The sequence below is a fragment of the Miniopterus schreibersii genome (genome assembly GCF_964146895.1).
Source record: "Miniopterus schreibersii genome assembly, chromosome: 18".
In the NCBI taxonomy this organism is placed as follows: domain Eukaryota; kingdom Metazoa; phylum Chordata; class Mammalia; order Chiroptera; family Miniopteridae; genus Miniopterus; species Miniopterus schreibersii.
This window is the reverse complement of record NC_138121.1, coordinates 15,233,384-15,257,662: the sequence shown is the minus strand read 5'-3', so window position 1 is coordinate 15,257,662 and position 24,279 is coordinate 15,233,384. Positions and strand designations below refer to the sequence as shown.

At 47.0% G+C, this 24,279-nt stretch overlaps 1 protein-coding gene across 1 annotated transcript in view; it reads right to left on the bottom strand.

Moving 5' to 3' along the window:
- Positions 1–1,638: 1,638 nt before the first annotated feature.
- Positions 1,639–24,279, bottom strand: part of CDH3 (cadherin 3) — a 37,067-nt gene continuing 14,426 nt past the window's right edge. Inside the window, exons 3-16 of the mRNA XM_081119243.1 lie at positions 17,803–17,885; positions 16,581–16,706; positions 16,195–16,350; positions 15,955–16,099; positions 14,252–14,427; positions 13,474–13,602; positions 12,762–12,947; positions 11,202–11,443; positions 10,668–10,813; positions 9,645–9,869; positions 7,386–7,595; positions 4,716–4,846; positions 4,181–4,327; positions 1,639–2,510 (exon numbers count right to left, since the gene is read on the bottom strand). Coding sequence (XP_080975369.1) covers positions 2,301–2,510; positions 4,181–4,327; positions 4,716–4,846; positions 7,386–7,595; positions 9,645–9,869; positions 10,668–10,813; positions 11,202–11,443; positions 12,762–12,947; positions 13,474–13,602; positions 14,252–14,427; positions 15,955–16,099; positions 16,195–16,350; positions 16,581–16,706; positions 17,803–17,885 — 2,312 coding nt within the window. The 3' untranslated portion in view covers positions 1,639–2,300. The remainder of the gene's footprint in view (positions 2,511–4,180; positions 4,328–4,715; positions 4,847–7,385; positions 7,596–9,644; positions 9,870–10,667; positions 10,814–11,201; positions 11,444–12,761; positions 12,948–13,473; positions 13,603–14,251; positions 14,428–15,954; positions 16,100–16,194; positions 16,351–16,580; positions 16,707–17,802; positions 17,886–24,279) is intronic.

Here is a 24,279-nt window from a genome sequence, read left to right as displayed (position 1 = left end):
CCTAAGATTCCACTTTGCATATAAGAAGCAGGCCCAGAGTAAGTGACATCATGTCCAATCCCGTCACAGAGCCCAGGCTCAGTCTTTCCAAATCACTGAGGCTGGGGACTGGTTCCATCACCCCGGGAATCTAGATCCATCCAGAGACCAGGCTTGACTAGGAAAGGCCACTTTTCCTTCTTGATCCCCTCCACAAATCTCAGGGGAGGAAGGCCGGCTGAACAGTGGCTGTTTGGTTTTATTATTAGTCTCCACTGAAGATAGGGTTTCAGGTTTATTCAGGCTTCTCGGAGAGGAGTTTAAGATAAGGGGCAGCAGGTGTTTGCTGGCTGAGATACCTAATCCTCCCACACAACGTTATCAGCACAAGCAGCAAGGCCCTGGTGGAGGGGAACCTGAGGCCGAAGGAGCCAGAGGCTGCAGCTCAGGGGAGAGACAGGAGGCGGCCTTGACTGTGGGTTAAGACACTGGGTGAGGAGGTTTCTTACCTTAGTTCCCCACCCAGAGTCTGAGGCTTCTGACACCCTCAGCCTCGTCCTGCAGAGCCTCAGTCTTAACCTTGCGTGTGCCTCAGAACTACCCGGAAGGCTTGTTAAAACGGCTGGTAGGGTCCCACATGCAGAATGATTCTACAGGTGATGTGGATGCTGGTGGCCCAGGGACTGCGCGTGGAGGACCACTGCTTTACAGAATGGGTCACTCTTGCAGGAAGGAAACATCTCAATGTCAGCCATCTTTTCAGCTTCACTTCAGATTCTTTCCTATTGGTTCATTGCAAAGAAACATTTCAACTTTGCTTTAACGAAGGCACACGTGAATCATCCCCACCCCGACGCCTTGTCAGCCTCGTTCCTGCATCCAGGCCTGGGTATTGTCAGGAGCGCTCCAATTTCATAGACATGCTGGGTGAGAGTTCTCTTTCTGTCTGGCTTGATTCTGATGATCAGGTGTCATTTTAAAAAAACACAATAAGGCCATTCTCTAACGGAGGTGAATCCCCTCAGAGGGTGATTGCGAGGATCAGTGTAAAGGAAATCTCTGAAGTTAAAGTGCTGTCCAGGCCTAAAAGGACTAAATGGTAGCCGATACCAATGAACACAAATAGCACTTACTGTGCACGCCAGATATTAATTCACTTAATCTCCGTAAGAACACATCACTTTATGCATGAAGCATCCAAGGCAGGAAGAGGTTAAGTGACTTGCTAGGAAGTAGCAGAGTCAGACCCTCCCCAACCCCTGCCTTTCAACACAGAGCCCACAGTGCAGAGGAAATCACGCTGTACGTACACCCCGGAGAAGCGCAGTAACCAATCGAGAAATGCTGTCGCCGGCAGCTCTGGTGGGGCCCAGCTAAGGGGTAAGGAGGTTAACTGGCTCTCTCATACAGAGGAGAAACTGAATCTGCAGGGAGGAGAGCAGGTTCGTCCCACCTGGGCCTTTAACAGAATCCTGAGTTTCCTTTACTATGCGGAGGAAGATGTGGTGAAGCCAGTGGCATTAAGAGTGCTCACTCCCCTCGCACAACTCTGAAAAGTCTAAAAACCATTGACTTTTACACTTAAGTGGGTAAATGGTATGGTATGTGAATGATATATCAATAAAACTACTTTAAAAAAGAGTTCACTCCCCTGACATCTCTGGGAAAGTTCCTTTAATAAAAAAGTTCTATTACATTTACACGATTGTCATCACCTGTTGTCTACAGCACTCCATGGGGAAAATAAAAACAAAGGACAACCTAGTCGTGCTCAGTATAAAAAGGCAGTAATCCATTCAACTAGGAGGCCTCTGGGCCTGGAGACCAGAGAGAAATGTGTAAGGCCAGCGAGCCGAGTGGCTCTGTCCTGGGCTTCTAGAGGGCTCCAGGGGACTGTTGAGGACCCGCCTCTAACTTTTTGAAAATAGCATTTAAAAAAAAAAAAAATCCAGGTTGTAAAAAGAGGCCTCTTTCTAAGGAGAAAGGTCCAGTCCAGAGAGAATGTTATCATGGAGAGTCAGAGTTGGTCCAGGCCCAGGACATAGGGCTGAGGAGTTCAGGGCAGGGAAGAGACTCCCAAAAATTCAGTTTCCAAGGCATCTCTGCCCTAGGCTGGGAGGTTTTCAGTGCTGAAGTCAAACTGCCCATGTTTGAAAGGCTTAGAAACCAACCCCTCTAATGTCAGTCTCGAAGCCTCCTCCCTCCAAGTTGCTAAGGCCACTTCTCAACAGCTCCAAAGTCCTTGGCTGAGGGGGGACTGAGACCCTTTAAAGATGCAGCTGCGGCCTGATGTTTAGTCCCTGGCCCTGCTGGCGCGAGGCCTAGTCATCCTGGCCGTCCCCATACATGTCCGCCAGCTTCTTGAAGCGGCTGCCCCATTCGTTCAGATAGTCATAGTCTTGGTCCTGGTCAGAGGCCGAAGAGGTGAGAGAGCTCAGAGAGGGGGCTTCAGAGCCATTGCCCTCATAGTCGAACACCAACAGGGAGTCATAGGGCGGGGCTGTGGGGTCCGTGTTAGCTGCCTTCAGGTTCTGTAGCGACAGAGAGCAGGTGGTTAGGAGCCGCGGGATCACACACTTGGCAGCTGCGAGAACTCAGGCAAGTTGGTTCATCTGGCTGAGCCTGCATTTCCTCATTTAGGAAGCCACTTCTCCCCTCAAGGTTTTGAAGGTTGAAATAAAATAATGCATATAAAACAGCACAGGGGTGAAGGACAGGGACTCTGAAATCAGATGGCTTAAGTCTGACCTCTGACTTCACACACTAGAAAGTGACATTGGGCAAGTCCCTTAACCTCTCTATGCTGCTTCTCATCTCTGAAATGGGGAGACTTTCTATATTTTAGAGGAATAAATGAATATATGTAAAGCACTTATTAGAATAGTACCTGGCATAATAGTGGAACACTACTTCCTCATTTGTTAAATGGGGGTAACAATAGGATTCCTACCCTGCAGAGTTGACATAGGGATTAAATGAGATAGTATTTGCAAACTGTCTAACACAGACATTCCAGAAACTAACTTCATATAACTGGAGGCAAAAGCTCCAGATATTTAGCTCTGAGGTGTCTTCTCAAACCCACCACCCCAGGCATCTTTCCCCACATGCTTTTGTTTTTACCTAGCCCTCTCAAATATATGCTTAGGCTACTTCCAGAAGGCAAAAAGTTTAGTTTCCTTTTTTGCAGAAGATTGAGCCAGAAGAGGTCAAGCCTGGGTGAGGTACCCTGACTGACCATTGAGCCCTTTGCCCACTGCTGCTCTTTTGCACTCCTCAATCCATCCACCCACCCATCCACCCACCATTTCTATTAAAAACCTCCACTTACTGATTGCTAGCGAGGTACCAGGCTCATATCATCTATCTCCTACATACCTAGTTCAGTGGTTCTTGCAACCCTGGCTATACTTGGATTTCCTTAAGGAGCTAAAAATATCAGAACCTAAAAAAATAGATGCCAGGGTCCCAGGCATTGATATTTTTCAAAATTCCTCCAATGTGACCAGAATTAAGAACCCTGGAGGCACTCAGCTATTAGCAACAATAGCTGGCATTACCTAACAAATGCTGGGTGTCAGGTCAATGGCTCCCAATCAATTATCTGGGAGTCTTTAAAACATTCCAAACCCCGAGCCACATCTGGGTCAACTAAATCACAATCTAGTGTGAGTCCGAGGCACCAGAAGACTGCAATGTGAGGGCAGGTTGGGAGCCACTGTGCTTGCACTGTTCCAAGTGCTTGCTCACCCAACCCCTAAAGCGACCTATACACAGGTCCCAAACCTGACTCCACACCGAATCACCTGGGATCCTTAAAAATCCCAATTCCGGTTCTCGGGCTCCAGAGTTTTCCCCTAACATCCATTATACAGGGTGGGGCAAAAGTAGGTTTACAGTTGGGAGTATATGAAACAGAGTTTATTCTTGTATTTATTAATTATTGTATTTTTTCCATATTAACAACTGTAAACCTACTTTTGCCCCACTGTGTATTTGTTGAATAAATTAATGAATGAATCCTAATCTATTCTTTACCACTCTGCAAGTTAGTTTCATAAAGCAGAAAATAGAAGCCCAGAAGTTACTCAAATGTGCCACAGGTCACATAGCTGGTTGGTGGTGAAGTCAGGATTTGAACCAAGAGCTAAGACTCCGAGCCCACACTCTCGCCTGTACTGCTGGAGCCCCCATGCCTCACCTCGTTGATGAAGTTGCCAATTTCATCTGGGTTGGCTGGTCGTGGACGGTACATGGGTGTGGGTATAAACTGCGGCGCCACATCGTTGCGGAGAACTACCTTGGGCCGGGCCTCCAGACCCCGGTGGAGTTGGGTGATATCATAGTCCTTCAAGAAAGGAGCATAAGATTGAGAAGGACCCCTCCCCCACCATTTACACTTCACCCCACATCTCTACCATTTGGATGGTCTGGTTCATGGGTATGTGATTGAACCAGATTGTCAGTAATTTCTGAAAGCCCAGTCTCCACATCCCCTCTCCCAAATTAAGTGCAGGCTGAAGGTCACCTTGACTGTGGCCAAAGAGACTACAGCAATAGACCAGACACCCTCTCAGAAGAGGAGAATTGGTGGTCGATCCTGCATGAAGAATGATGCTCTAACCAGGGTCTGGTCAACGTAGCTAACTAACATGGTTAGTTGGCTGACCCAACCATCCCTGCCAGTGGCCCTGAGGACATCCACCTCCCAAACCCCAGACCTCCCAGTGCCCTACCTGGTCCTCCTCGCCACCCCCCTCTTCGCCATAGTAGAAGACGTTGTCACGGGTGTCGTCTTCCGGGAGCAGAAGGGGTTCCTTGACCTTCCGCTTCTTTCTCACCAGCAAGAACAGCACCAGCAGGAGGACTGAAAGGATTGAAGAGTGTGAATATTCACCCCCGAAACCACACGGCTGGCCAGGACCCCCAAGCCCTCAGAGCCCCATCTAGTTTTAGATCCCTCCACTCAGTAGCCAGAGCATAATGCACTTCAATAACTTCCTTGCACCCAGGAAAACCTGTAACTCATCAAAGTGTACAGGATTTGGCCCTGGCCTGTCCCCGTCCCTCCCCCCTTCCCTGCCCAGGTCTAGTCACACTGGCCTCCTTGAAGTTCCCTAAATATACCCAACAGGTTCCCACTTCAGAACCTTCCTCTGGGCTCTTTCCTTGCCTGGAGCACTCTCTATGCATATGCACGGCTCCTACCCTTCAGGTCTCAGCTTAAGGTCACCTCCTCCTGGCAGCGCTATGACTTCATCCCCACCTATAACACTGTATCATTTATTGTCAGTTTTCCCTTATTGATGGTATTGATCCTTAGGGAAATTCTCCTTTGCAGGGATGGGACTCTTCCAGCTGATGTTACTTTTCAATAGGACTCTTTTTCAGTTCCCAAGTACCCCTAAATTAGCTACAAACTTTAAGTTAAAAGCAAAACAACTTTGAGCCTGGGCCAGTGTGGCTCAGTTGGTTGGAGTGCCATCTGGTCCACCTAAAGGTCGCAGGCGCGATTCCCGGTCAGGGCACATACCCAGGTTGTGGGCTCGATCACGGATGGGGTGCATACAGAAGGCAACCGATCGATGTTTCTCTCTCTCTAATCAATTTAAAAAACAAAACAAAACAAAACAAAACAAAACTTAGATATGGTGCAGTAATCTGAACTTAGATGAGAGTGTTATGTTGGAATTTTGAGAGGGACTAGTTTTTAGTGATATGGTTTAGACATGGGAGGACTAACCAACTAATGCCTGGCTACACTCCCTAATGGCCATGATCACCCCCCAGTTAATTCCATAGGAAGAGGGTACTCCTTGGCCTCTCTCTGTGATAATGCTAAATAATGGCTGTTTAGCATCATCACCTTTTTGGCCTGCTGATGGAACTAACGTCTCTCTCTGACCAGACAAAACAGACCTACCTTTCTTTGGGAGTCCATGAGTTCTCAGGATGCACACCTCATGTGGGATAGACAGTGGCCTCTCCCTCCCCTTTTCCTCCCCACTGGGTCTGGGGAAAGGCAGAAGGCAAACTAGACTTCTCACCTGTACCCAAAGCTTGTGTCTAACTGCCTACTGATATTCCCATTTGGACTAGACTGGCACATCGCCTCCCGTGGTCCTTCCCAAGCTGGTAACTGAAAACTCCTGTGTCTACTCGTTCAGGCCTTAGCTCATCAGTGGCTCTGTTCCTCATACCACATATCAAGTGATGTGGATGAATTGATTCTACCTTGAAATATCACCACCCGAATTGCCATCCTGGTCTGAGCCACCAACCGCTACCCCTAGATTATGGCAATAGCTCCTAAATGGTCCCCCTGCCTCCATTCAGGCCCCTCTACAGTCCAGTACTATTCCATAGGAATCCTGTAAACTTCAAGTCAATCCCATCACTGCTCTGCTCCAAATCTTGTCTGATGACTTCCCATTTCACCCAGAGCCCTTTCAAGAGCCTACAGAGGCCCCATATGATGCTCCACCATGCCCACCACCTCTCTGACTCCTCTCCTGCTCTTTTCCCCCTTGCTCTCTGCACTCCAGCCATTTCTGTTTCCACATCAAGCACAGAGCTGCCGCAGGGCCTCTGCGCTTGTTCCCTGCGTACCTGCTGCATTGCTTCCTCACTGCCTTTCAGGTCTTTCCTTGAAAACCAGCAAGGCCTTTCCTGCTCACCCTACTTAAAAATGGAAGACCTCCCTCCCTCCACTTTCTTTTTCTCCATAGCAACACCTATTTCCTTGCCAGATTCCTTGCTGTCTGTTCCCTGCACCAGAAAATAAGCTCCACAAGGGGCGGAATTGGTCTGTTTTATTAAGTGCTGCACCCTCAGTGCCTAAAACAGTGCTTGGTGCATAGTAAACTGAATAATGAAAGCTTGCTCTTACTGTATTCAGATCTGATTAAATGTGTGTTTTCTGTGTAAGGACTCATTTAAAGAGTGAAAAAGGCAAGTGTGATGAGTTGTACCTTTACAGCAAGTAAATTGTTTTTAATTAAACACCCCCTCCCACTAGCCCAATGGTTCTCAAACTCTAGCCTGCACCAGGACCCGCCTGCAGGACTGTTAAAACCCAGATTACTGTCTGAATCAGTAGGTCTGGAATGGGGGCTGAGAAGTGGCCTTTCTAACAAATTCCTGTAATGTTAATGCTGTTGGTCTGGAGTTCACACTTTCAGAACCACTGCTCTGGCCTCTAGATGACATAATGGCAGGAAGTGTATTTGTTCACCATGGTATCCCCAAAGCCTGGTACATTCCAGAAGCTCCATAAATATCTACTGACTGAGTGATACTCCTGAAACTAAGAGCTTAAGGAAGAGATGGGCCCTTAGTCCCAGAAGTTCAGGGTAGAATGAGGTCGTCTACCCCATCCTTCAAGAGGGAAGGGCACCAGTACTCACACAGCAGGGCCAGGATGGCTCCCAGGATGGGGAGGAGGAGGAAACCCCCCTTCCAGGGTATGGGGCAGTTCTCCACGTGGCCGTGGCAGTCACACACGGTGGCCGTGATCACTGCCAGCTGTTGCTTGTTGCCATGGTCAGACAAAGAAAGGTGCACCTCGTATGTGTCTTGCTTCAGGAACTTCTTCAGTGACAAGGCCACTGCATCTCCTGGAGTGGAGAGATAACTTAATCACCTTGGGAAACTATAAATGGTAAGAGCGGAGTATATCGTATTGATAGAGGTTTGAGGAGACAGCCTCTATATCTGGGTGACAGGGAGAAATACCCCCAAAGCACACTTCCACCAAGTGGTCACTTAGTCTTCATTGTAACTGCAGAAGTAGGTACAGTTATTGGCACCGTTTTACAGATAGGGGAACTGAGGAACAGTGAGGCTCAGTAACTTGTCCACAATCACAAAGCTAGTAAACGGAGCAATCAGGTCTTGGACCAAGGCATTCTGGCTTGAGTCCACACTCTCTACACAACACGGTCAGGGAGGGAAAAATGATTTCTAGGCCACAAAGGGGTGACAGGAGACAAATTTGGGCTTCCCAGAGGAAAGGTGCTGGATATATATATACCCAAGTCACAGGAATCACAAAAATGAGCCAATGTGGCATCTGAAGCAGGTCAGGGAGTCCTTTCTGCAATGGGCCTAGCAGCAGGAATGGACACTGGGCATTTGGTTTCTTTGGGGCAGAACCTAAATGTACCAGTTCCCCATTTCCCTCCTTGAGGACCTTAGCCCCAAGAGGAAGAGGGGAGCATTTTAAAGGAGAGTGATGCAGGCCCTGGCCAACGTGGCTCAGTAGGTTGAATGTTGTCCCACACACCAAAAAGTCACTGGTTTGATTCCCAGTCAGGGCACAGACCCAGGTTGTGGGTTTAAACCCTGATCAGGGTTGCAAAAGGGAGGCAACTGATTGATGCTTTTCTCTCACGTCAATGTTTCTCTCTCTCCCTTCTTCTAGCTCTGGAAAAAAAAAAATCAACAAAAACATATAAAAAAATACTGCAACCTTAAAAATAAAAGGGGGGTGGGGAAGTGCTGAAATGTTTTTCCAGGACCTTACTGACACCTGGGGTTGGATCTACCTTTCTCATGCACCCTGGGTCCTTACCCATTTGATACCCGTAAAGCACCTCTCCAGGCCTGTGACAAATAAAAACCTACTGAAGGCTGAGAAGCTCCAGGGTTATCAGAAAAAGAAAGGATAGAGGTATGTAGGAGCAGGGTGGAGGCCAGAGGCTCTGGCTTCAGCCTCTACTGCTCATCCACTCTGCGCCCTTGGGCATGCCATTTAACCTCTCTGAGCCTCACTCTCATCTGTAAATAGGGATAAAAAAGCCCGGTCGGGCATGGCTCAGCAGTTGAGCATCGACCTAGGATCCAGGCGATCAGGGTTCGATTCCCGGTCAGGGCACATGCCCGGGTTGCGGGCTGCAGCCGATCAATGACTCTCATCACTGATATTTCTCTCTCTCTCTCTCTCTCTTTCCCTCTCCCTTCCTCTCTCTGAAATCAATAAAGATATATTTAAAACAAAAAAATAAATAAATAAAATAAAAAAATAGGGATAAAAAATACTGACCACAGAAGTGGTAGAAATATTAAACAAGGAAACAAAGAAAAAACATCTTGCATATCACCAGGGTTCAATAAATGGGAGGCAGTGGAGCATTACCGTAAATCAGACTGCCTGGATTCAAATCCTCATGCCATTATTTTCTAGCCATAGAACCTCTGGCAAGGTATTTAAACTCCTGTAAACCTTGGTCTCATCTGTAAAATGGGTGTGCACATGTGTATATGTGATAATAGTACCTTCTGCACAGGACTGTTGAGAGGATTAACAATCTAATCTACGTAAAGCATCTGAAGTGGCATCTAGCACACAGTAAGCATGCTCAAGCACGTTAGCAATTATCATGGCGTTGGGGTCCTGACTCACTATTTGATATGGAGAAAGTCATGCCCTCCCCCGACCTGGTTTTTCATCTGTCCAGGAGGGCAGCTGGGATAGAATCATCTTTAAGGGCTCCTGTGGAATTCCAAAGGCTTACACTAGGTTAATTAGCATTTGGTTGGTGTTCTTGAGGAGACCATTACCTCTGTGACCCACAGGGTGCTTAGTGGACATGTGTGCAGGGTCCTAGTACAGGGCAAGCACCCACCCAGGAGAGCTGGCACCCACCTGCCACTGCGACTGTTACCTTTCTCATTGATCTCTGCCGTCCAGTAGATGTCCGAGTCATGTGTGAGCTGGGCCTTGAAAGGGGAGGTGTTGGGGGACAAGTCCTTGTCCGTGATGTTCAGCACTTGGGGCACAGGGCTTTGGTTGCAGATGGTGATCTCACGGGGCTCAGGGACAGGGCCGTGGTCATTGACGTCCATAAGTGTTAGCAGGAGGGTCCCCGTGCCAGTGGCAGAAGGGCTCCCTGTTCACAATCACACGTATGATCCTTTTTCAGCATCTGCCCTTGGTTGGGTTGCCGAATCAATGTTAAGCTCCCCTATGACCTACCCAGTCAGCCTCAGGGAGGGTCCCGTTACTGCCCCGCTGTAGCCTCTCAAGACCCTCCATACGCTACCTTCACTATAGATCAAAACAGTGATGGCACATACAAGGCGACCGGGCCAGCATTCTCATTCTGTGTCCATAGCAGACATTACTAACTCATCAGAGCATAGAACTGCAACCACTTCATCCAGACAGCCACTACCAGTCTGTCAAAGAGAAACCTACTGGCCACCGCGGGGCTAACGAAGCTTCCCTTCAGAGCCCTATGGTAACCTCTCACCTGCCTCCAGGCCTTGATTCATGTACTATATGTCAAACAGAGATGGCAATCACATCATAATCCCCATCTTGCCATCGTGTGACATCCCTAATCAAGCATGGCACTTCTAGGTAGCCCCTTTCAATTAATCAAGGGGAAACTGACAGGCTAATTCAGGGCTCAGTGAACCACAAACTTAGGCATCAGGATATCTCTTAACTCAGGTTTTTAGGAAAATCAGAACCATGGCCAGTCACCCTAGGGACAGTCTTTAAAAGACTCCTCTGAAAGACCCCTTCAAACCCTCCAGATTGGAGCTAACACTCACACACACACACACACACACACACACACACACACACACACACCATACTCCAGCTGTGGAGGGGACATGCTATGTTATGTGACCTGGGAACCAAAGGTGCCCATGGAAAGGGGCTGGGAGGAAGCTCTCACCATTGTCTGTGGCCAAGACTATGACTTCATAGATATTGTTCCTCACAAACCGCTCATCCTCACGGTCCAAGACTCCTGCAGCAGTGACCTGCCCACTGTCTGGATCCATCGCCAACCACCCTGCTGGGTCTTTCAAGATCTGGTAGCTGGAGTGGAAAAATTGAGAAGAGTGACACCGAGAATACTTAGAATTCTGGTGTTGCCATTCAAAGCTTCCTCATGCCAACTAGCAGATGGTGTCTTGGGTCCCAGGGCTCTGAAGCAGGATCACGTGGAAAACGAATCTTACCCCGAAATGGAAGCCTTAACAGCAGGTGGGGAGCCAGCAAGGATACGTGAAAGGAGCAGGAACACCTAACCCCTGGACCCCTGCCCAGAGTCTTTAGCCTTGGGGAGGGTAGGAAGCGGAGGCAGGGGGGATGTTCAAAATACTTAACAATCTTTACGGCAATGAGAACAAATACTGGGCATGATAAACAACCCGTCCAAAAGTACCAGCGCATCTGGGTGAATCTGAGCCCAGCTCCTGCATACCTGATCTTCTGACTGCCCTTGTCAGGGTCCCGCGCAGTGTAAGTGCAGACAGACTCCCCAGCAGAGATGTCCTCCTGGACCTCGACGACGTTGGAGGGTGGGACGAACACGGGCGCCTCATTCACATCCTCCACGTGGACCACTATGGTGGCTGTGGAGGTTGGGAGCTTCACTACGAATGGAGCTTCATTGGTCACTTCAGCGTACAGTGTGTGCTGGTTTTTGGCCTCAAAATCCAAGCCCTGGGAGAGGAGGAGGAGGATCTGAGCTGCCATTTTATGAGGCCCCATGCAGAGCTGTGATGTCAGAAAGGCGGGCCCACAGCGAGGGACTCGAGGATCTCACCGGTCACCACACCGTCCCCTCCTTACTCCATAAAGCAATCTGCATTTCCTGAGTGGACATCCATTGGGCCTCTTAGACCATCCCACCACCTCAAAGGCAACCAGACTAGTAAGCCCCAGAACTGGTTCCCAATGGGGTGGTGACGCCCCCTAGCAGGTGCTGTGGAAACTTGTGAAGGCAGTTCTTGCTGTCACGACTGGGGATGCCACTGGCATTTACAGGCTGAAGCAGGGACATAAAGAACTGTCCCATATCCCATGTGACCTGCCAACATCCCCTTGGCTATTCGTGTATTCATGGGTGTGAAAATCTGTTTATAATTGCAATCTAGAACATGTTTTACGTAAAAAACCATTTTGAGTGTGGTTTTCATATATTCTGAATTTTCCAGGAATGGAATTTCTGAGGGATAACTAATTTGATTTGTTCAGGCCTTCCCCAAGAGTTATTTGTTGTTCTGGGGGGAAAACACACATTAATACCACTTGTGTTGTGAGCTGCCTGAGCAACACAGTATTCCCATTTAAATGATTCTACAGAGATACAAAAGAAATCAAAGATTAGTCCCATCTTCCTAAAGCATCAGTTTTATTTATGTAGTAGTTGGATGCCTAACTACTAAGTAATGTAGAATATTTTACTATCCAATCACCTAGATATGGATTAAATACAAAATTAGCAGTAATTCCAATAAAACAAAGACCCTTTGTGTGAGAAGATGAGGGCAGCCAATGGACACTGGGAACTGAGAAGAGGGGCTACACTAATCTGTTTCAGTTAGATTTGTGACTCTTCTGTTTTATGAACTGGGTCCCTAATTAAAATTTAGTATGAGCCCTGGCTGGTGTGGCTCTGTTAGCTGGGTGTTGTCCCATGCACCAAAAGGTCACCGGTTCGATTCTGGGTCAGGGCACATGCCCGGGTTGTAGGCTCGATCCCCCAGTGAGGGGTGTGCAGGAGGCAGCAATGCATGTCTCTCTCTCTCCCCCTCTAAAAAGTCAGTAGAAACATTAAAAAGAAAAGAAAAAAAGATTTAGTATGAAAGAAGGAATTCTGCAACAAAAAGGGGATGATAAAGTGTCAAAAGACACTGGCCTGGTGCACACTGCAGAAAGGTCCAAGGTGTGTGCATCCCAGGCAGGTGTCACCTCGTCCTGGAGGCTGCAGACTGACTGTTCCAGGTGTGGCCCTCATCTAAAGCCCAAACTGACTCACCTTCCTGGTTGTCAGGATACCCTGGTTGGTCTCAGGGTCAGTGGTGATGGTAAAATGGCCCCCATCATCACCTTCCAAGATGCGGTAGGTGGCACGCCACGCCGGTGAATTGGGGGCGTCCAGATCGGTCACTGTCAGCCTCTGTACCTCACGGCCCACCGCGTTCTCAGGCACCCGGGCCTCATACTGTCAGTGTGGGAAGCAGAGCACAGTCAGAGCAGAGACACTGACCACCCTGAGAGACAGTCCATTCTTCTCTGGCTGTGAATCCTCCATCCAACTCTAGGGAAGCGTCATGCCTCTTACCCTTTCTGGGACCACCCAACTCACTTACCAGGGTTTCAGGGCACACTGAGAGGCAGAATGACCCAAGACTCAGCCTCACAGCTGCTGCGACAGACCACAGCAATCTTGGGCCTGCTCTCCCTACACTCAGGGGCCTGATGCTCCAGGAATCTCACCAGTTTGGGTGCCCAACCGCAACCATGTGTAACCTATTTAGCTGAGATCAGAAAGGTATAAGGAAGGTGGCAAGAAGCACTCAGTGCTTGATTGCTCTGGGGCACTGATCAGGAATTTTTTGGAAGTTCTAGAACAGATGGCAAAGACTGGGAAATCAGCAGCTCAGAACAAATTTTAATCAGCCGTAAGTAATGTTCAGCAGCCAGAGTTGCCTCAAGATAGAAGCTGGTTAGGAAGGGAGAAGCATTACCTTCTGGGGATCAAACACAGGCTCATTGTCATTGGCATCGAGGACTTCTACTATGGCCGTTCCTGTGGTGGTGGAGCCGTCCCCATCCACGTCGGTAGCCTGGACGGTCAGTGTGTACTTAGGGACTTTCTGGGGAGAAGAGGGAAGTGGAAGGCCACTGAGAGTGTGGCCTTGGGAGAATGTGGAGGGGAACGGAATGTTTCCCCCTCTTACAATGCTCTCTTGACTCCTCGGCCCACCACTCACCTATTGCCCGAAAGAAGAGAAAGCAGCCAAGGATGGAAAGGGAGGGAAACTGCCCATCCAAACAGCATCCCTGGGCCTGTCAGGGGTGAAACCTGGGCATTGCCCCTGACCCTGGGCGGATGCAGAATGAGAGCTTTGAGCAGGGGTTTGGTCAACGGTATTAATTAGGAAACAGGAGGCAACTCTAGTATCCATGGAGCTAATCCTACTTTGTGGTACACAGGGGACAAATCTGGGCCATGTGCATGCTAAGTGAGCCGTTCCGAGAGGAAATGAGAAAACCTACAGAAAATATCAAATGTCTGCATTTTATAGCTGTTTCCTCAGCCTCCATGAGATTGCTTGGCAGCGTGCCATTGGCCCAAGGGAGCCGAGGGACGCCAACATAGGAACAGAGCAGCAACCACTGCCAGCTGCCTTGGGTCCCCACTGCTCTACCTAGGGCTTTGCGGGCAGGGACAGAGGCTTCTGCTCTGAGTGTCAGGCCCTGAGCAAGCCTGGGTAGGCAGCAGTCTTCCTAAGGGCCACTCACCTCCCGGTCCAGGCCACTGGAGATGACGCTGATGGTGCCCGTGCTCCGGTGGATGGTGAACATGATGTCGTGAGGTTCCTTTGGCTCTTGGCTATGAATGGAGTAAGCAACCACCCCATTGTAGGTGTTGATGGCATCGTCCTCATCTGTGGCCGTCACCTGCATCACAGAAGTGCCTGGAGGGGAGAAGGGATTAGTGAGCCCCCTTGCGGCCCTGCTCCAATTCCAGCCTTGCCCACTTCTGAACTGTAAGAGACTCCATCATGCTCAGCAGCTCGCACCCATATCCCACTTTATGACAGAGATCGCTAATTGGTGCCCATTTTTCATTCTTCTCCCCTTGTTTCTTAGAGAAATAATCCTCAAAAACTTGTTAGGCTGGGTGGGCACAGGCTCACCTGGAACAAAGACGATTTCCCATCCCTTCTTGCAGCTAGCTGTGACCACAACACTAAATTCTCACAAATGGGATTTAAAACTCTGGGGGAAGAGTTTTTTGAGTATGGGCCCTACTCTTCCCACTCTTTCCCTCTTCCCAGATGTAACGGCTAGAGCTCCAGCAGCGACCATGAGGTAATCTGGGAACCACGCCCAAACAGCAGAGCAACGAGATAGAAGGAGTCTAGGTCTCCAGCACTTGAAAATACCATTCAGCCTGCCTGGCTGGGCCTGGCTCAGTGGTTGACCGTCGACCTAGGATCCAGGTGATCGGGGTTCGATTCCCGGTCAGTGCACATGCCCGGGTTGCGGGCTCAATCCCCAGTCGGGGTCATGCAGGAGGCAGCCGATCAATGACTCTCTCGTCAGTGATGTTTCTATCTCTCTCCCTCTCCTTCCCTCTCTCTGAAATCAATAAAGATATATTTTAAAAAAAGAAAGAAAAAAAAGAGAAAACACCATTCAATCTGAACTGACCACCTCTGGGCTTCCTGAAGGAAAAAAAAAAAGCTTCCATCTTGTTTAAGGTACTGTTTTGCTTTTGGGAATTTCTCTTATTGGCCATCTAACTAATTCATACGTCTCTGTATATGTACTGTCCAAACTCAGAGAGGAAGGAAGAGGACCCCTCCCAGCAGCACCTGTCTTTGAGAGCATAAATATGTACCTGTTTTCCTAAGGTCCTGCTGGCCTCTCCCACCCTCTTCTCCAGCCCTGGGGATTTACTTTTCGCTCAGCATAAACCATGTTCCAACACCTCTCAACCTCCGCTGCTTTCCTGCAGCTGCCATTTACCAAGAACTTCATGTCAGGTGCTTCATATTACCTAAGTTATGTGTATTATTTCTAATCATTAGTTATTTAAGGCTGATTTTTTTGCCATTTTCTGATGTGAGGATTGAGGCTCAGAGGTGAAGAACTTGCCCAGGGTCACAGCAGGTGAAGAGGCAAAACCAAGATTCAAATCTAGTCTTTGTAGCTCCAAAGCTAGTGGTTCCTAAACCTGGCTGATCAGCTGAGGTTTCTGGGAAAGATCCCAGAGCTCTGCTCCAGGGTCGTTCTAACTCAGGGATCTTGGGATGGAGTAGGGGAATCTGGATTTTAAAGAAGATCCCAGGTGATCTGTTGCGCAGCGAAGGAAGTCAGGTGTGGAGGGTTCTTCTAGCCTTTAAGGGGCTGATCTCCAGATGGTACCATAAGTTGACCTACTGCCCACATCTGGGTCCAACAGACCTCTACAACTACCCCCTCCTCAATCCACTTACCAGGTAGTACCCCCTCCAAGACGCTCCCTCTAAAGACATCCTGGGTGAACTTGGGCTTGTGGTCATTCTGGTCTGTCACAATGATGGAGATGTTCATGGGTTCTTCCACTGAGGCACCGTTCTCTGACACGGCGTGGCCAAAGAGCTGTGGGCACAAAGGTCTGGGGTTAGCCTGGCGCTACCCTTCCCACCAGGCTCTGGGGCCCTGCTTCTCATTGGATGTGAAAGGTTGTTACTTACCTCATACTTGGCAATCTCCTCCCGGTCCAATGGCTTATTCAATAACAACCAGCCCGTTTCCTTCTCTATGGCGAAGACACCCTCAGGGGGCCTGTCTGCTCCAGGCCCTGTGATGCTGTAGAAAATCTTGGTGCCTCTGTCCTTACTAGATTTGAGCTGGAAGCAGAAAAAAAAGGTGGGAGGCAGTTGACAAAGTGACAAATAGTTCATGATTGCAGCAAAGAACTGTCCATGGCGAGTGGTGGAGAAGCATTGCCTTATCCGAAACTGCTTCCATGACAGAGGCTTCCCTCTGCAGGCCCCAGTCCTCAGTACCAAGAAATCTTATATCCAGGCCTTTATATCCCTGCAGCCACCAATGACTCCCAGGGAGAAGGCAGTCATACCTGATTCAGCCTCTGAGGGAAGGGACCCTTGCCATTCTCAGAGACAGACAGCGGCGGGACCACCCATTCTCTCTTGTGTCTTCGTAAGATACGTTTGGATGGGGAGATCTTCAGTGCCTTCTTTTCCTGTCAGGAGAGAAGACTCCTTAACCTAGATATGCAAACAGCTGGAACACACCCAACATCCTCTCACCTACAGAAGTTAAGGGTGAGGGGAGAGATCTAGAGGGGTCTAATGCAAAAAGAAAATTTGAAATAATCTAAGTGTCCACTTACAGAGGAGGACCAATGAAATATTCTGTGGTACATATGTCTAGTGGAATACTTTGCAGCTCTAAAAATGAGAAATAAGGAAGCTCTCTGTGTGCTGACATGGAAAGACCTTTGATGTGTACTATTGAATGCAAAGAACAAGGTACAGAACAGCTTAATATAGCTTAGCATTTTATTTAACAAACATGTAGTGCTTAATAGATGTTAGGCACTGTTCCATCTTTAGTGTTAAAAGGTAGGAAAATAAACCGTATACTTATATTTGCTTGTACACAGATGAAGTCTGGGGGAATACAGAATAAACTAATAATGGTGAGGTTAGGCTATTTAAGTGAAAACGAAGGTGAATTATACATTAGCTTTTACATAAGAGAAAGTAAGAGAGTCTATATATTTATATATATATAAAACATAAAATATAATTAAACAGATAACATATATAATTAAACTCCAGAAGGAAAGAAACTGGTAACAGTGATTATCTGTGTCTTTTCTTGGAGAGGTGGAGAGGGGATTAGGCAGATGGAGAAAAACAAGGAGAGGTTTTTCATTGTATAATTTTAAATATTTTTTATTTTTATTTTTGAACCATGTATATATTAGCTATTCAAAAAATTAAAAGAAATAATGTGTGGCCAAGTGCCTCATGTCCATCTTCCCAGAGGCTCATGGGATTGGAGTTCTGTGTTGGAATTGCTTTCACTTGGGGTTTACCCAGATATGGGAAAGGAAAGAGGTGGGAGAGAGAATATCCAAGGGACAAGGGCATTGGACCAATTACTCACAAGGCAGCTCTCTGCTGCCCCTGCTGGGCAGCTGAGAGCACTGCACTGTGGCAACTGAAAACTAACACTGCCTCCTCCGAAGGGACAAGGTACTTCAACAGGGCAATCTAGGCATGCACAACGAATATCTCCCTTCCATCCTGCAGGTGGACATGGTGACTTACCTGGGCTGTTCTGTCGTTCAGTACAGTGGGGTCGTCGTCAGTGCTAAGCAGGCCCAACTCTTGCCCAGGGCAGCCCATGAAAACTGTGGGGGAGAGAGAAAGAGTATTAGGAAGGAGGGCCTTCTGGAAGCTACCCCAGGGAAACAAGACCTGACAACAGCCCCCTGACTGGATCAAGGACTGTTCCAGTCCACTGCAGGAGGAGGCTTGGCTTACTGTATGGTTCTGCTTAGATGACGTACTTAGAATCATCAAATTAATATAGAGAGAAAGTAGAATAGAGATTACCAGGGGCCAGAGAGATGGGGGAATGGGGAGTTCCTGCTTAATGGGTACAGAGTTTCTGTTTGGGATGATGAAGTTCTGTAGGTGGGTAGTGGTAATGGTTGCACAATATTGTGAATTTACTTAATATCACTGAATTGTTTCCTTTAAAATGGTTTTATAAATGGTCAATTTTTATGTTATCATATTTTTTAGCTCAATAAAAAAAGTGGAAGTCTGACATGAGAGTGTAAAATGGGACAGTCATTTTCGGGAACTGTTGGACAGTAATTACCAAAGCTAAATATACACATTCCCCAAGATCCAGCAAAATTCCACTTTGAGATATAGACCCAACAAAAATGCATTGACCGAAAGACATATAAATTATAATGTTCACAGCAGCACTGTTTATAATATCTTAAAAGTGGAAACAGTCCAAATGTCCATCAAGGTAGAATGGATAGAAACATCATGATATATTCACATAATGAAATGAATCAACTACAAGGATATTTGACAACATGGATGAGTCTTACAAACATATGGTTGCCTAATAGAAGCCAGATCCATCAAAGAACATATGCATGGTTCCACTGACATGAAGTTCAAACAGGCAAAACTGTCCGGTTGGCATGGCTCAGCGGTTGAGCATCAACCACGATCCAGGAGATCCAGTTACCGGTCAGGGCATATGCCCGGGTTGCGGGCTCAATCCCCAGGAGAGGGCATGCAAGAGGCAGCTGATCAATGACTCATCATGGATGTTTCTATCTCTCTCCCTCTCCCTTCCTCTCTCTGAAATAAACAAAAATATATTAAAAGCAACAACAACAAAACAAAACAAAAAAACAGGCAAAACTAACCTAGGTGAAGGAAGTTAACATATTGGCCATAACTTGGGGGAAGGGGTTAGTGAAGGGGGAGAGGTAAAGGGGGACTTAAAATCATACAGAGCTTCCTCCCGCTCCCCAGAGCCCAGTGCCAGTTCCCCAGAGCTCACGAGCTCACGCATAGAGGCAGGATCCTTTGTGGGAAGGCTGGAATGTGCCCACGAGAAAGAGAAGATTGCTTAGAAACCAGCCCTGCCTCCTTGGCAACATTCCTACTGAGGAGTCATGGGCTGTGACACGCCTGGCCAGTGGGAGGAGGGGAAAGAGAGATCTAGGCCTGATTCAGCTCCAGAGAGTCCCGGGGGCACTAGATCCCCACGGAGACCCTGCCCTTTACCTCCAACTCACAGCTTTGTCATCTCATATTCCAAGTTATCTTGCTTTGCTTTAGGGCTAAAGGGACCAGGAATGACGTGTGGCAAAGGTTAAGTCATCTTTTGTTGTTGTTGTTGTTGTTAATCCTCACCTGAGGATATTTTTCCATTGATCTTCAGAGATAGAGGGGAAGGGGGGCATCGATGTGAGAGAGACACATTGATTGGTTGCCTCCCACACATGCCTAGACTGGAGCTGGGGATGGAACATGCAACCCAGGTACGTGCCCTTGACCGGGAATCAAACCCGTGACCCTCTGGTGCGAAGGCCCACTGAGAAACACTGGCGAGGGCAGGTTAAATCATCAGAAGCTTTACCTGAGGCCTGGCATCCCTTGGTTTGGAAGGAGAGAGGCATGTTCTCAGAGAGGTATTCAAGAGCAGGAGGACCAAACACACTTTCTCCTCGATGTCATAGGAAGAATCAGAAAAGCTTAAAGGGAATACTTCAGCTCACCAGGTAATTCACTGTTGCTTAAAGCTGTGTTAAGGATGTGAGCAAAGGTCCCTCAAAATTCCGTTAGCTGGAAACATCCACAGGTTGATGCAGAACTTGAATTAATTTATTAGGAATTTAGGTATTCTCATTTGGAAGATGGAAATTAGACTTCACAAAGCCATCTTGAATATAAAATAAGATAGAACCCCAAAACACACATTTGTAAACCTGTCTGCCATCAATTTCCTCAGCTTTCTAGAAAAACTAACCAGCAATGCATTGATTGTAATAGCAAAGATCCAGAAAACCTAAACATCCATCAATAAGTGGTTAACTTTATGTGATGATACCACTTCTACAAGAGAGTATGATGCAGCCATGAAAAGCTATAAAAGATGAGGAAGCTCCTATGTCTTGAATGTAAAGATCTTTAAGACATATTGTTGATTTAAAAAAAAAGATATAAAACAATGTAGTCTCTGCAAAATGTTAACATTTGTATTTTTAAATTGCATCAGAAAAAATTCCTCCAGAAGGTGACTCAAAAATTGGTTTATGGGTGGAGAAACCAGCACTGAGGGAATAGGGTTGAGACTTTTTAGTGTATACTTTTTTGAATTCTGACCCAGGTGAATGCATTAGTTATTCAAACACTGGCAAAAAACTAACAGTCACTTTTTCCATTCTTAAAACAGCCCTCTTCCTAAGGGAAGGTCTCCAGCTACCAGAGGGGCTGGCCAGATTAAGTCTATCAACAATTTTCCTTCCTGAGAGACTCTCAATGAGCCCTCCAATCCTCCCCTACCAGTTTACCCAGCAGGAAGCTAATGGACTGACTCCCTTATTACTCAGAAGCCTGAATCCCCTAAACTCTAAAAGCTGCCAGAAACCCAGAAACCCTCTTTCTGCTTTCTACAAAATCTGCCCCCCAGGAATGTGAACACACTTCAGTACCATTTGCCAGCCCATTTCCATTATTCTATGGTTCCAAATATTTGTAGCACAGTATCTGGGCTGTCCATCTATTCTTTTTTAAATATATATATATATTTATTGATTTCAGAGAGAGGAAGGGAGAAGGAGAGAGAGATAGAAACATCAATGATGAGACAGTCATTGATCAGCTGCCTTCTGCACCACCCCCCCCCCCACTGGGGATCGAGCCCACAACCCAGGCATGTGCCCAGCCAGGAATGGAACCACGATCTCCTGGATCATAGGTCAATGCTCAACAGCTGGGCCACGCTGGCCGGGCTGTCCATCTACTCTTAGAGGGAACAGCACCAACGATCAAGAAGCCAAGAATGATGTATCCCAAGTGTACATGTGTCCCACTCAGGCCACATATTCCAGTTGCACCAGAGGGCCTGGCCCCACCAGGTCCAACCTGAGTTCAGCTGGATGCAGAATACAGCCAAGAGCATGAGTCAGGCAGGCAGGAACACACTCCAAAAACCTGAGACACCCAGCTAAGTGTATTCCTATCCAAATACTCAAAATAACCTGCAAGGTGGATATTACCCTCACCCCACGCTATTCTGACAACTCAGGAAACCAGAGGCTGCCTGGGGTTGAAGTACCTCAGGAAGAAGCCTCAGACAGGTAAGTATACGAGGTCCCACGACCAAGAAGCGGTAGGACCAGATTTCAAATGCTAAAGGCAGGTAAGCGATGAACATGAGATTTGGAGGCTGAAAGTCTTGGGTTCAAATCCATATTGTATGAGCATATGGAAGCTGTTCCCGCCTCTGAAAATGGGAACGATCATACCTATCTCATAAGCTTACTGGGAGGGTTAAATGGGATACTGTTCACACAGCACCGAGCGCTGTGTCTAGCCCAGAGTAAGCCTTTAATAAAAGGTGCCTTCAGCCTACTCACAATTAACCTAGGCTTCAGACTCCAAGTCTGGGCCTGCCTCTGCATCATAGACAAACCGTCTCTCAAAGTGGGTAAGGGCTTAGCTATAGTCAAATGCTTTGCCTGAGGGATGAAGCACAGAAGGGAGGAGGAGACACACCGAACCAAAGAGCCTAAAAGGGAGCCGGCTCAGTCTGCATTTGGAGAGGACTGTTCTGCAGGCTGCTCTGCGGTGTACTGGGGGAGGCAGAGGATGGCGATCTTGCGGACGGGCTGACCTGCCCACGGAAGCTTGCTGAGGCAACTGTAGAAATATGAGTTTTCTCTGCAAGCCATGAGTCACAGAGAGACTGGTAAACAGTAAGCCCTGGGGCAAAATCATTACAACTTCCTCCCAGATGCTTCCTGGCATCAGTGGCTTGTATCACTGGTTTCTAAATGAAATTGATCTAAAACCTGGTCTCATAATTACTCATCCCTCTTCCACCCCACCTTCTAACAGCTAGTGAAGTAAGCTGATTTCCTGACTGCAGCCTAGCTCCACAAGGCCACAAACCTGGGCCAAGTCATGAAGGCATGAATGGGCTTGTGTCAAACTTTGGGGGACGCTGGTGAGCGCTGATGAGCACATGAGGCAACAGTTCAGATCTTAAAGCTAAAAGCCAGGGACCTAAACATTACTCTCCACGTGGTACCTTAAACAAAGTCATCGACTGCTTCAGATTCAGTTTCTCTCATAGAGATTGTGAATCACAAAGTCAATGAATTTGGTGAAAAGGTAGGTACTTATACCGATATAAATTGATAGCTTTAGTCACTGAGCCTAAATACATAATTCCTAGACTACTGTTGAGGAAGGGAGTTAATAACCTGAGACTGCTTCTAGAGAAATTAATTTATAAAAACCAGAGCTGAGTATCTGCACTAGATAGAAAGACATCCAGTGGACCCAGGAGTCCCTGACCTGTGCTCAAAGCTCCTGTCTAAAGACCATCCTGCCAAGCCTACCCTCAGATCTTGAACTGGCACCCCTGCAATAAAACTTGGGCAAGAAGAGTCATGTCCCTGGGGTACTAGAGCTGTGGCAAAAAGAAAGCTTTTTAAATAGACTTAAAAGAACTGATGGATACTGGGCTGAGAACTCATTCCAGGCCTGCATTAGGTTGGAATTGCCTAGACACCTCCAAACTCTCAAGTGAGCACCGTTGAAGATCAGAAGCTTGTCTTCTCAGCAATGACATGGAGGTACTATACAGCCCCAATATCCATTCTTATTGGATGTTTTGGCAAAATACAACTACCCTGTGTCGTTTATTTCCTCAGAGACCCTGATGATAGTGTCCCTTCTGAAACAGCAGAGTACACTGAGGTCTAGAGGAGAAACCTTTCATTTGAGGTTGAACCTGAGAGCTGTAGGTAGTGCTTCCTCTCCCTGCTCATTACCTGGCCTAGTTTATAATTCCTGAATAACCCATAATTGGCACTTATTGCCAATAAGTCATCGCAGCGTCTCCAGTAAATGATAATGTATTGTGAAACTGAAAATATTTGTTTATATTACTCTGAGAAGTCTTTTATGAGGTTTTTAACATACTGCAGAATTATCAAGATGATGGACTATAATATGAAAATGTCAAAATGTGTTCTGATACACTAGGAATAGTCCCTTTTCTGTATATAAATGTTTACAATTCCATTTTTATACGCATTGCATGGTTTAATGGTTGGAGAAATAAAAACAGAAATCACTGGTAATTTCCACCCCCAGGTATCTTCCTTCTAAGAAACATACAGAGCCAAGATTTGGATGTAAAATATTTTTTTTTCATTGTATTTTATATCTTGATTAATGAAACATGGAAATAGTGATTTTCAGTTTTGGTCACCCGAGGCACCTATTTTCGTTTGCTTTTGGAGAAGTCCATTTCCTAAATAGACAGCATATTGCCACAACAAATGTGTGAAACCTTTTTGGAAATAAAACGTTGTCTGTTATCTACAAAAACAAAAACCAAAGGACAAACGTCCTTCGAGTGATCAATCTTGGCCAGTTTCCCTACTGAGCTTTGGGCATTTTGACTGGAAGGGAAGAGAATTTGAACGTGTTGTGACAAAGGGCAGCTTGTGGGGGATGGGGGAGAGACTGTCAAAGAAGTCTCCACCTAGCTTGGTTTAGGGACATATCTAGCTCATTGAGCAAACAAATTTGTCCTTAAGCTATCACTACCTTCTATTAGGGATTGGGATAGGAAGGTACAGGGGGAAAGTATGTGAAATTGCCATACAGAAAAAAGGTTCACTTACTAGGAGATACAAATGAAAAGAACAAATTGGGAATACCTGGGAAACGGGTGCTGCTATATACCGTTAGGGGGTGGGGGAATGTAAACTGGTACAATCATTCTGATCATTAAGCCTCAGACAAGGAACTATGCGAGGAAATCATCGTAGACATGACAAAACAGTAACTACAAGGATGTTCATGACTGCTGCTTCAACAGTGTATTAAAAGGGGGGGGGGCTGCTTCAACAACTTAACTTTCAATAGAATTCTTAATTACGTGTGTGACAAGTTGTTCAAATGTCTCATCTATAACCTTAAATGTCATAAAAGAAGACCTATCAAGGAGAAACAATGCTCTGCTGA